General features: G+C 28.3%; 1 protein-coding gene across 2 annotated transcripts in view; it reads left to right on the top strand.

The window, feature by feature from the left end:
• The window catches only part of LOC135922970 (uncharacterized), a 62,021-nt gene that overhangs the window by 46,677 nt on the left and 1,329 nt on the right, over positions 1–14,015 (top strand). For both annotated transcript variants that reach the window (XM_065457530.1, XM_065457531.1), the window contains exons 4-14: positions 3,999–4,193; positions 4,334–5,463; positions 5,576–5,671; positions 6,317–6,472; positions 6,614–6,889; positions 7,047–7,279; positions 7,431–7,488; positions 9,625–9,739; positions 10,820–11,013; positions 11,948–12,052; positions 13,570–13,662. In XM_065457530.1, the coding sequence (XP_065313602.1) occupies positions 3,999–4,193; positions 4,334–5,463; positions 5,576–5,671; positions 6,317–6,472; positions 6,614–6,889; positions 7,047–7,279; positions 7,431–7,488; positions 9,625–9,739; positions 10,820–11,013; positions 11,948–12,052; positions 13,570–13,662 (2,651 nt within the window). The remainder of the gene's footprint in view (positions 1–3,998; positions 4,194–4,333; positions 5,464–5,575; positions 5,672–6,316; positions 6,473–6,613; positions 6,890–7,046; positions 7,280–7,430; positions 7,489–9,624; positions 9,740–10,819; positions 11,014–11,947; positions 12,053–13,569; positions 13,663–14,015) is intronic.

Genomic DNA, 14,015 nt, shown 5'->3' on the forward strand with positions numbered 1-14,015 from the left:
CTCTTAAAATACAAAGAAATTAGAATATTGTAATTTATTTCAAATAGCATTAATTTAAATATCAAAATTTATTGCCAGGGCTGGCCTATAAAAATTATACTTAAAAATTTGAGATTTGCAAGGTTCTGTCTGATTTTTTATGTATTAATTGTCTGGCTTGGCCTGAATTTATGCACAGATTGCCAGGCCCCACCCGTTTTAATTTTTTTTTGAATTCAGGCCGAGTTTTTGACTAACTAATACAATATTTACTTTTAATAATAATTGGTAATCAAAATTGGCTTTCTCAAAATATTCCCTCAAATTAATAATCTTTCTACAAGAATGCTTGATGGAATTGGGAACCATTATTTGAACAATTTTTCGATTAGAGAAAGATGTATTAATTGATTTTTTAACACACTATCATCACAATCAGTGATAACATTTTGTCCTCTGTAAAAAGAAAGATCATATCTCCCTTTTTTCAATTATCACACTTTCACTTTGAAGTAATAATGTTAATGAGTGTATCCTTGTTATAACGAAACCTATAAAAAAATTAATTTGTTAATCGTACACAGAAAAATTTACAAAATCACTTTTATTAAATCAAAAAAAATACCACTTCACGAATCTATATAAATATTAATGAATCAATCTATCCATTAAATTCCAAATCAATAATAATATATCTCGATAATATTCCAATAATCATGAATCAACAACATTCATGATTTTAATTCCGAAGAATAAATATTATTTTTTCAATAAAAACATATTATGAAAAGAATAATAATCTGATTGACATTTCTTGAAAATAAATAAACATTTTTTATTTTTCTCTTTAATTAAACATCTGCAACACGCCCACCCTTCAAAAGCCCAGATACCATATAATTATCGTTCTTTTAAGACATTGATCATTTCCTCGTCATTTATCGTTTGAACATTATCAACTTTTAACTCTTGAATTGTCTTTTTCCGAAATGCGAATAATTATAATATAATCTGTTTGTTTCATAATACATATAAATTTGGATTCAACAATCCTTTTATTTTAATAAGTCAATACAAGGAAAATTACATATAACAATCAAATTACTAATGTCTAATAATCCTTTACAATTATTTTTTCCTTTTCGTAATTTTCAATTAAAACATATAATTGGCCACAAACAAAATAAAGAATATGAAGAGGGATAAAAACAATAATTTATAATTATCACTATTGAAACTACATATATGGAATATCATTATATCTTTATAATTATCACTATTAAAACTACATACATTGAATATCATTATATCAATTTAGAAAAATAATATGAATCACAAAAAAAATAAAAAGATATGTCATATATCAAAAATACAAAACTACAAAACATATTTTATATATATAATATCATCAAAATCATATTTTTTTACAAAAATATATTTAAATTAATAATTAGAACTATTAAAACTATAAACAATTTCATCACATTCCATTCCATCCTTTTTTCAAACTCTTTTATTTTACATAATTCAACCACAAGGTCAAAGCTTAAAATCTTTTATTGTCCACCAACTTTTATTTTAAAAGTTTTTTTTATCACATATTATTAAGAAAAAAATTTTTATTATTTTTTTAAAATTAATTTTACACAAAAGATTGTATTTCATTGAACCTTCTAATACCGTAACGTGTGGTATTATTCACATGAATTTATTAAAATAAATGTTTTTATTTTATTGAACCTTCTAATACCATGACACATGGTATTATTCACATGAATCTATTAAAATAAATGTTCTCTTTAATTGATAACAATTTAATTCTTAAATTAAAATAGTCTTCTCCATGGCTTAAAATAAATAATACTTTTCTTCCCATATGTTACCCTTATCAAAAAAATTTGTTATCATCTATTATCACTCCTAATTTGGTTTTACTCAAAACCACAATTTCAAATCCATCAGATTGTCTAACACACATTGTTTCTTTCTCAAGTGTACCCTCATGCCAATATTTATAATAATTTGCTCTAGACATTACTGAAATGCTTGCCCGTGTCAAACAACATTTCTATATTTTGTCTATCAAATTTTATATTTACACGAGGACATGAACACTGATTAATTTCTCTTTCAATCATTAAAATTTTATTCATTTTAATCAACTGAATTATATTTATTATATTTGGATTACCATTAATATCATTAATATTCATGTCTAAATTCAACTCTGAATTCAATGGCCTCTGAAATATCAATACTTTTTTTATTAAATATATCGGAATTATTTTTAACAACACTATATATATTACAAATTTTATTATTAATATAAGATTTTTCAATTTTTATATGTTCTCTTTCAAATCATATAATCATTGTAATTCACTCAAAGATTGAACAAAATTCATAGCCACATGACCTATCTTCTCACACTTAAAACACATTCGGTCATTATCTTTATTACTCACGTCTTTTTCACTTCGATTTGAAATAATAGAATCCTTTATATTACGAACCACTGGATTTATCAATACCGGTGGTCTCTTTGGAAAACCATCTTTAAAATTTGCTTACCATACAATTTTTCTATATATGACCTGTAAAACCACATCGATGACAAGTTATATCATTTTTATCATTAACTTTTACACTTACATTTTCATTGATTTTTTGATCACGTGAAAAACAGTTTTTCCCACTATGACCCCTTCGGCCACAAATATCACAATTTTCACTAAAATTTTGATTTTTATTTCTAATTATATCTATATCTTTAGAAATATTCTTCAAACTTTCTCTAATTTCTCTTATATCATTTGAAATTACACATTCATTTTCATTTCTTTTAACATTATTAATAACATCATGATCTTTTACAAAGGTTTATTAATCACAATTCAGAAATTTTCTCTTTAATTTCACTCATAAATGAATTTAAACTATCATTTATATCTTTTGATGTCATAATATATTTACCAACAATAGGTACTTCACTAGTATTTGACTTTTCATTCCCACTGGAATTACCTTTTTTTAATCTTCAAATTTCTAAGTTCCAGTAAAATCAAATTTAAACTATTTTTTAGATCTTCAGAAAAATCTAAATATTTATCAGATGTCATAGGATTCAAATCCATAACATTAGAATCATATAACTTACTCACTTTATTTATAACATATTTATTCTTAATTATCTTAATTAAATGTATAAAAAAATCAATGAATTTTAAAGCTGTAACCACACAATTGGTCACATCCAATTTATATTAACTCGAATTAAATAATTTAACAAAATTATTCTTATAAATTTGCATTTTATTTTCTTTAGAATTCCTATGATTACTAATAAAAAAATAAACCATGTTCTCATTAGAATATTGATAATAAAAATTTTGTCATTAAAAATAGACCACTACGTTGTGTACCAAAAAGATATTTAAACATTTTTTTTTACCTTTTTTATCCGGATTCGAATGATCTTCTTCAGAAAAATTTCTTCTTCGAATAAAAATGATCTTCTTTAGGAACCACGTCCTATAAATTTGTTTCTCTTTATTTAAATATTTCCTAGTTAGAATTTCTATCCTGGTACAACATCACCAATTTGTTAATCGTACACACAAAAATTTACAAAATCACTTTTATTAAATCCAAAAAATACCACTTCAAGAATCTATATAAAAATTAATGAATCAATGTATCGATTAAATTCCAAATCAATAATAATATATCTCGATACAATAATCCAATAATCATGAATCTACAACATTAATGATTTTGATTCCATAAATTCTCCGACTAAAGAATAAAAATTATTTTTATAAAAATATATTATGAAAAGAATAATAATCTGATTGACATTTCTTGAAAATAAATAAACATCTTTAATTAAACATCTGCAACAGTTACTTTTACTTAAATTTGTTTTGCTACCATTATTTTTTCCTCAAAAAGTAACAAAGCGAAATTATTTTCTCCCCTCCTTAATTACTACAATTTTTTTACCAATTAATAAAATTAAGATGACGAAAATAACGTCAATAATAGTGAATGTATATCTAACGAGCAGGATGATTTGATTTCCCTCCAGGATATGGAGATCTTTCCACTAGATTGTGATGGAATTTCGACACCAACACATTCATTCTGGAATCCGCCAGTTAAAGAGGATTTATCAATCCATTCCAACGGATTCCAAACTCTTCAACAAGAAACAGGTGATCTTTTTGTAGTTTAACTTTTGCTTTTTATTTTTGCAAACCTCATTAAAAAACATGGCCGAGTCTAATGTTATTAAAATGTTGAAATGTAAAATTAATTAGTTTTTTCGATTTCTATACCCACTCCTGCCCCTTAGAACCTTCCCAACTCTCTGAAAAAGGGACCAAAACCAAAGAATTTTGCGACATATTTAAGACACCTGATAATCCCATTCTCCCTGCTGCCCCTAAACGTGTCTGTCCTTTCAGGGACGAGGATACAGATTTAATGCAAAAACTGGTTGCTATAAGTGAGAGCACCGAGCAACTGCCGCTTGCATCTCCGGATGATACTCTTATGAACTCGCTGTGCTCGGCTAGTAGGAGGTTGCGTTTCGAAATTGACGCATCTCAAAATCCTATAAAACACACAATGACCGATGATAAACTAGACCATTTTGAAGATAATAATGGTGATGACATTAATAAGGGCATCGAACATGGACTTACTCTTAGTCAAGAAAACATTACTGACTTGGCCACTATTTTTGAGCGTTCTGTCAAACGGGCCTACCCATTTCCAGTAGGTGACGTGGTCTCAACCCATCACGATAACTCGGACATTTCCTCTGAACTAATTGAACCTGCTGGTACTGTAATCCACCGTGGTGTGTTTCATAGTCGTCGTCGTTGCCACATAGTTTCACCTCGTCATCTTGATGGTGATGGTGGACTTGAACCCTCTTCCTCCCCTCTACAGTATCGCTCTGGAGGTGTTGCTATCAATCAGCGCTATTCCTCAGCTCTTGAAAACGAAATACTGGGGTCAGCATTTAACGATCGCATGGGTCATGGAGCAGATCAGAATTTACTTTTCCTTCTTGGCTCATTTCGCACCGGAATTCATCACTCTCGCACATTGGTTTATGAAAGAGATATCGCAGGTGGAGCTGGTGGTTTGGAGGTACCCCACTACATGGTTCCTGGGGCAACTGACCGATATCGCCCCATTTTGCTGCTGCCCGGTAGTGGAAATGGTGGCAATCAAATTCACTCAGATGGTTGTACCGAATTATCGATGGCCAACTATACAAGATGTTCAGCAGACGTAGATCTGGTGGATCTCTATGTATCTCCTCTCAAGAGTGCCTTCCGCCCTAATGAGAGTGGAATGGGCAGTGGTTTATTCAATGGAAAATCCATGTTTATCATTAAAAACGAGACTAAACTTATGCCAGGCATCAGCCATGATGACAGTTTTGACTACTCTCCCCGAAAGCTATTCAGGGTATGTGTTCATTTGTTTATTAATTAAATTTTTCCATGTGCTAAACATTGTTCTGTATTTATATGTACACTATTCTTTATTCATCAAATATATATTTATTTCTTTTATACAGTTCACACCAAGAAAAGACAACCCTATAAAAGTATCCCCCCTTTCCTTGTCAAATCTTACTGTGGATACTGAAAGTTTGATGAGTTCCCCTAGAAAAGTAATCTAAAAATATTTATAATATTTTAACAATGACCACTTTTATATAATTATTTTTATTGGATTAACTAAGGTATAAACCATTAGCATAACGGTTGAGTTCCATTCCCATTATTTTTTCATTTTGGTTATAAATTCATTTCACTGCATTTTAGTTTTGATAAATTTTTGAATTAATCACAAGATATATTTAATTGGCCCCTATTAATCATCCAATAAAAATGTTTACAAAAATTAAAGATAAATTTCTTTATTTGATTATAAAACAATTATTAAAAGTATATTAGTAAAATATATAAAGATTTTATGGAATAAGAGAAACAAAGTTTGATAACATAACCATCATATAAATTTATACTATTTTTTAATGAAAATTGATGAAATATATTCTCTTTAAATTAATAAATATTATAAATGTTAATCAATTTAAATAAATAAATTTAAAAACTGGTTTATGCCAATTTGAAGTTCTTATAACGGTTTGATTCTTTCCTTTTTACTCCTATTTCGGTTATTGTTATGGTCCAGAAGTTACGGCTCAAGGTTCGGTCTGACACCTTGCCTGAACCTATAAATTAGTTACAAAACTATCACCTATAACCAAAATATAACCATTTGTTTATTATTAAATTTTAACATTATTAAGTGCTTTAGAAAAATTCCTTCTATGCCTTACAAGATATTGGATGCCCCCGATTTGCAAGACGATTTTTATCTTAACCTCGTGGATTGGTCTGACTCGAACATATTAGCTGTAGGACTGGGCAGCTGTGTTTATTTATGGAACGCCATTACCAGTCAAGTATGAAAACTGTATTAGTATCAACATCATAATAGTTTAGTTCTATAAAAATAAGTTCCAAAATAACAACCAACACCTATTTAGTCGTTTACATATATTTTTCTTCCGAATTCTAAATTCTTATATTTATTCTACACCAAGGTAACCAAACTTTGTGACCTGAGCCACGAGGTTCGTTTTTCACTACTTCCATCCCGCTCATCCATTATGTACTACTCATCGTCTAACCCATCCCGAGACTCAGCCGAACCTGCTCTTCACGCATCTACTCCCTTACACTCTACACGCGAGTCACAATATGTTAATGACGGTGCAGAAAACCGATCCACCCCCTTGCCTGGATTTACAGGGAATGTTATGGATGACAGCACCCTCGAAGGTGGAAATAATGACTTCAATCGATTAGATAGCGATAAGGTTCGTCAAACTATTTTAAAACTTAAATTTAAAAAAAGAGCTATTGATTAATTTAATATAAACATAAGAATAATGTATCATTGAGAAATTTTGGAAAATTTTATTTAGTTTTGACTGCCTTTTGTATTTCGTAAAATGATATAAATAAACAAACTAGGTAACGTCTGTAAGTTGGAGTCGGGGATGGGGTCATCCGGCCTTCCTAGCCATAGGTACCCACCAGGGACGCGTACACGTTTGGGATGCGTCAGCCCTCAAGCAGGTACTCTGCTACCCGCGCGTGCATAAGGGGCGTATAGGTGCTTTAGCGTGGCGTGACGCGAATTCACTGTGCACGGGATCTCGGGACCGCGACATTTGCCATCTAGATACCAGAGTACCTGTGCCAAGGTTTTTATCATATATTATGTATATTTTGCCATTTTCGATAATTGGTTTTGAATATGATTTGGAAATATTTTACCAAATCATATTTATAAACTTGAAGTACCATATATTAAAATCATATAATTTAAAAAAAAACCTTTTTGCCACTATTTAGCCCGGAAAATGATAATAAATCTGACTGGAAGAAGATGTTGACAGGACATAAACAAGAAGTGACTTCGAATATTTAATGCTTATTATTTTTATTTTATATGCAAGCTTCACCCAAATAAAAAAGATGTATACAGCATTTTTTCTAATTACATAACATAATATTAAAATTGTCGATGTGAAATATATGGTGAATTTCATGACAAATTAACATGAGTTTCAACCCAATCCCTTCAGATTTTTCTAGTAATTTTACTAGAGTTAGAATATATTATAATAAAGAAATAGATAACATTTTAACCTCCAACATTAAACATTGGCGAGATATGGGCCTCTAAAGGTAAAAAACAAGGCAATTTGGGGAAAATGTACTCCCCTTAATTTTAGATATCTATATATAATTGAACTAGAAGCCTCATTCAAATTTCTTTATACAGCCTAATGGTGGGCCTTTAAAGTGATGTAATTTTAAATATTGTCAAAAGAATTTTAATGCCCAAAACCGGAAATAATCATAAAACTAAATCGGCATTTTTTTTACGTATATAAGATCAATTAATATATTCAAATTGGACCTAGGATCTGTTTTATGTGGCATTTTATTCATTAGTAAATTGTAAAAATTCTTAATAAATCATTAATTGTAAAAATATTTTATGTATTTAAATAGAGGTGGGGTATTGTTAATTATGATATATATTTACTTGATAACATTTGAACTTTCTTCCTTCTTTTTAAACAGTACATAAAATATATTAAATTTGGATAAACATACGTTGCGAAGGCTACCAGGATGATTAACCAGATTAAATCTTAACAATTAACGATAAAATTAGAAAATCTGTCTTCAATGCTTCAACCAGTATCTCATTTCCTTCAACATCCATATTTCATGAGGAATATATAAGGGATGGTGCCCTCGAATATCTAAATATTCATTACCATTAATGGGCGAGACATCATTTAAGAAGAAACGCTTAAGCAAAAAAAGATATCCTGTTTTAAAATAATTGTAAGGAAAAAATTAATAAAGATGTTTTAAAAATTTCTTCAGAAGATAATTATAATATTAACGATGAATGTGAAATCATTAATCAATTGAAAAATAAATTTGAAACAACACATTCCGAAATTAAGATATTGATGGTTTTGCCAAATTTTTGGACCCTAAAAACACGAAGAATTTTTTGTCAAGGAAAAGGGTGTTTTGCCCAATCCAAATATAAAGCCTGTGAATGTTTTTCGAGATTATAGTATAATTGTTATTGTGAAATTTTATCCAATACAGTCGTATAATACCTGAGAAAAACGTTTTATATCAATAAATGTCAAAGGTGATAAGTGACAATTGAAGAAGGCTCATTATGTAATCTTAAGGAATAATATAATTTTATAGAAACTCATACCAAATTAGTAACAAAAGCGATTCTTCAGCATCCATATGAGAATCAAATATTTAATATCTTAGACTTATTTAATTTTTGTAAAGCTAACCTCACTGGAATTAATGCACAAGAAAAATATCTCGTTTCAAAGGCCAAACACTTTTTCTGAAGATGCTTCATGCTTTTATGCCTCTTAGGGAAAATTAAACGAAAGCTAAATTATATTATATTATGAAAATTATTTTATTTACAATATATAAAAATAAAATTTTGTCTTCATTAAAATTATAATCAAAAACTGATTTTTTGTAATTATTTTTATGAGAAAAGAAAATCAATTCGTAGTTATAATATATACATTTTTTAACAAAATTTGAAAAAAAATTGTGTTTTTTTGTTGATTTTAAAAATTAAATGTATAATATAATGCAAATGTATTGATTGCAATTTAAAATAAAAATTCTATTATCTAATAATAACGTATCTATTATATCGAATTTGTCAATTAAAAAAATACCCATTTAAAAGAATGATCAGGCGATTTTATTTTAAAATATTGGCACGAGGCGTACCAATTTTCTATTGTAATGTTCCTTTTTATCCGAATAATAAATTCTTACATCATGACCCTCAAAGGCGGTCAATTAGTATCTTATGTTACTTCTCGCACGAATGATTATTTAAATATAACATTCCATAATCTTCATTTATTTTAATTATTTTCCATATATTTAATTTGTTATATTGTGTTTAATCATCTTAAATTTAAAACTTCATAGTTTATTATTAACTTAACCGCACATTAAAAAAAAGGTTTGTGGTATGAAATGGTCTCCTGATAACGTTCACTTAGCGACAGGTGGAAACGACAACAAGTTGTTATTATGGGATTTGCGTCAAGCAGTCACACCTTTGAGGGAATATACTGGTAGGCCTTTATGTAATTGATTATCTTAGCAAGGAATTATAATTTTAAATAAAAACGAAAAAAGCAATTTTTAAAAAAGGTTATTAAAATTATAATATACCGATAGGACAAATTTTTCATTTTTATAATTGTTATGAAATTTTAGTATGCATATAGGAAACCAAGTATTTTAGTGTGGTTTGCCGGCTTAACTCCCCCACCACCCGAGATTGAATTTTTATAAAGATCACCTCAGCCTTTTCTCCTGACATTTTTATATTTTTTAAAATTTTATTTCATTTTGCAATTTGTTATATGAATAATAATATCCTCTCCTTTTTTTCAACATACAACCCTATTCCATGTAACCCAAATGGGGTTAAAAGGAGGGCAGTTCCATAAATGAGATTTTTCTCTGGAGGAGGTGGGGCTAATTTTTTTGCATATTTTGATAACTTTTTTTATGGACAATGCGCAGATTATAATATTAAAATTTTCAACATTTCAAAGAAAAATATAAATAATTGGTAAATGACTTAATCGTGTAATATTAGTGCTGTAAACTAAAATAATCAAACATGTTCAACTTAATATAACGCATTCGTGTTCGACAGAAATAATTGGAAATAAATTGATTTCATTTAAATTTAACTCGTTACATAAATAATTATATAAATTTATATATATATCCCTTTTATAATTACATTTTTATTTTATATAAAAGACGTAGATTTTTTTTTATGAAAAAAACTATTTCTTATGATTATATTATATTAATTATTAAATAAAACAATTACTTATTTCTCATATCAATATTCATTCTTTAACTCTCAGGCCAACAATTGATGATGAACCCCCCCCCCCCCCCATAATAGGGCAGCATTATTCTTTACCGTTAAAATGTCAGTATTGTGTTTTTATGTTTTAAAATAACATGTTAAAAAATCATTATTTGAGTTGACCCAGGTATCTAAATTTGGAGAAACATGATGCAACATTTTTTATGTTTTAATAACTAATAGTACTGTATTTTCTTATGTCATATAAAATATATTTCATTTTTAAAAAAAATTATTGCAATTACGCTATACATATACAAAGAACACACTGCCGCGGTGAAGGCCATAACCTGGAACCCGCACCAGCGAGGCTCCTTAGTGAGTGGGGGCGGGACAGCTGATCGCAGTCTCCGCTTTTGGAACACGCTTGTTGCCGAGCAGGGCTCGAGACTCGCCATCAATACAGGCAGCCAGGTTTGTAATCTGGCCTGGTCCATGGCTCACCCGGACGAATTTGTGAGTTCATTATTTTATTTTTACTAAAAATGGCGAAATATTCTAAATTTTTTTAACACGAATAATCGTTTTTAAGTGGCATCCTAAATATGAGAAACTTTAGAATATAAATAGTCGTCATAATAAAGCCGTTATTCTCCCTATAATAATATATTCCTATCTTTTATGAATCAGTTACTGATAGGTAGTATTTCCTCTCAGTATTTGAATATTTACCTTTTTTTTCTCTCAACTTCACACGTCTAGAAAAGACATTAATATCATTTATAATTTTGGAAAGATCAAAGAAATTTGTAGATTATTGAATTGCAAAACATACATACGATTATATTTTATAATGATTGAAAAACCCTAAGATTCTATAAATACCAGAAATCTTTAGAGGTCAAATTTTTAGACTTGGTCCAGATTTGATTTATTTCCCCATTATAAGTTCAGCATAAGTTATCTTAATAATTTTTTTAACTGCTAGGTTTTCTTATTATTATGCCCAACACTGATTTTTAAATTTTTGTCATTTTGAATAATTTCAGCTCTATTTTGTTAGATATTTATAAGTTAAATTGAAAGTATTGAGAAAATGAATGTTATATGATCAATTATTTGATTTTCTTGCGTTAATTTATATAATTAAAATTTAAAAACTGGGTTTGTAATTTTTTAGGAGCAGCCGCCTGCAGATGACAACTAGTTAATTTTAAATATATTAAATGAACCCGGATGTTATATTATAAAAATAAAAGGCGCATGTTTGTATTATGTATGATTACTTTCCTATATTATATTATAATATATTAGATTGCGGGTATCCCCGTTTATACTAGTACAAAGTCATGTTATTATTTTTTTTATATCTTTACATACATTAAACCAATTACTCTCTATTTTTAATACAGTTGAATGCTTAAAATTTTTTAAATACAATTCTTAACAGGTTAGCACACACGGATATTCTCAAAATCAAATAGTTATATGGAAATACCCTTCTTTGTCCCAGATGACCGTCTTGACTGGACACTCATATCGCGTTTTATATTTGGTTTATACATTAAAAAATATATATGATTTCAAGGATTTATGATTCTATCATATAAGATTGGTATGATAAATTTTAAAAAATCTAAGCTTTACCATAGCCCGGCCTTCAGGTAGAAAGAGTCTCTTAGGGGGTTAGATGAAAGAAAAGAAGAATAGTCAGTGTAGCCTTTGGCTAGGGTAAAACTAATGTCAAGCTATGCCGATCCACAATTTTTTCACCATTTCAATGTGATATTCATAAAAAATTGATACCAAAACTCTTGATCTGTTAAATATTTAATTGACTATATTCTCTTAGCTCTCTTTCAGGCTCAATTATCAATTTTGTTATATTGAAAGAGCTTTAACTGCTGGAGACCTTCCTCCAACGAATTTCTCGCTTGATCTAGTAATACATTGAAAAAAATCTCAGATTGTTTTTTGAAGATCATATATAGGCATATCATCTCCTTTGTAATGAAGAATGGTACTGCCCTTCTAAACTTATTTCCAAATAACTCTTTCTAATTCAATATTGTCACTTTTTATGACCTTACATACTAAAAACCTGGGTTAATTTAATTCATTGGCCCCAATGAAATGGCTTCTGTGCAGTATTTGGGATCAAGGGTCTGAAACTAGCATATTATATAATATATATCAATTAAACATTTAATAGTCGAATCTAAATCTTAATTAAAATAATAATTCAATCAAGATTAAAGTAATTTAAAGTGAATCCACCTGAAAGATATGTGTATTAAATAAAGACTAGTGTAAATTTTTTTTATTTTAAAATAGACTAACCAGAATATCCAAAATTGCCTCCTAGCTATTACAGCTACAAAAATACGGGAAAAGACAAATATTTATCAAAATAAGTCATTTAATAAAAATTGTCTTTTTTTAAAATTAATTTATTACATTTTTTTACTTACCGATTAATTGTTTCTTTGCAAATAATACAATTAAATCAATAAAAAAAAATCAAATTTCATAACTCAAATAACAATAGGTTGTTATAATACATATGGCTAGACATGCCAAACCTTTTCCCGAAATTCATACTTGGGTTTTTTACATCTAGTAGACAAAAAAATCTTATTTCAAGAGGCCAAAAATAATTAAGCAAAATTATAAAATTTAATTCACACATTTTTTAATCGAATGATGAGCGAGGGTTTCAAATTTTAGGCATCATTCATAATGTAACGATCGACTTAAGTTTGATTTCCATCTTAGACCAATTTTGTTAACGGTAATTTATAAGAATAGAAATCGGTAACGAAATACAAGAATCTAATATATTTTGAAGAATAGAAAAATATAATATAGGGTTTTCTTAAAAATTACATATAATGCTTTACAATCCTCGACAAATTATAATATAGATAGCATTGTAGACTTAATAATAAAAATTTTATGTCATCGTCGCTTCTATTTTGAAGCACCTTGATGTCTTTTGAGTTAGGTTAAGAATTTATTTCTGAAATTTGGAAAATTGTATTATTTTTGATTTTAAAAATTATTTCAATTTAGGCCTTATCTCCTGATGGTAAGTCTATCGTGACTGGCGCAGGCGATGAAACTTTGCGATTTTGGAACGTTTTTGATAGGAATATTCACAAAAAAGTATATCATAGTTTAAAATAATATTCCAACAGAACAGTTCAACGCAAATTTTAACTTATTCTTACTATTTTTTTAAGGATTTTATCATTCAATTTTTAAATAGGTGACTCATTAATGGTCATTACTTAGCAGAGCCTTGTAAATTGAATTTTTTATCGGGCCGAGCCCTTATCAATTTTTAAACCCTGCCCGAAATATTATTTATTTATAGGGCCGAACCTTAACTGAATTTTTATTTTAACCTCGTACTCAGCCCGAATTGAAAAATATAATAAATGCATTTTTATAAAGTTAAATAAAAATCACTTAGTTCCAATGCCAAAAAAAATTTAATTATCATTTTATCTTAATAA

The sequence above is a fragment of the Gordionus sp. m RMFG-2023 genome, chromosome 1 (assembly GCF_954871325.1).
Source record: "Gordionus sp. m RMFG-2023 chromosome 1, tfGorSpeb1-WG-v2, whole genome shotgun sequence".
Classification (NCBI taxonomy): Eukaryota; Metazoa; Nematomorpha; class Gordioida; order Chordodea; family Parachordodidae; genus Gordionus; species Gordionus sp. m RMFG-2023.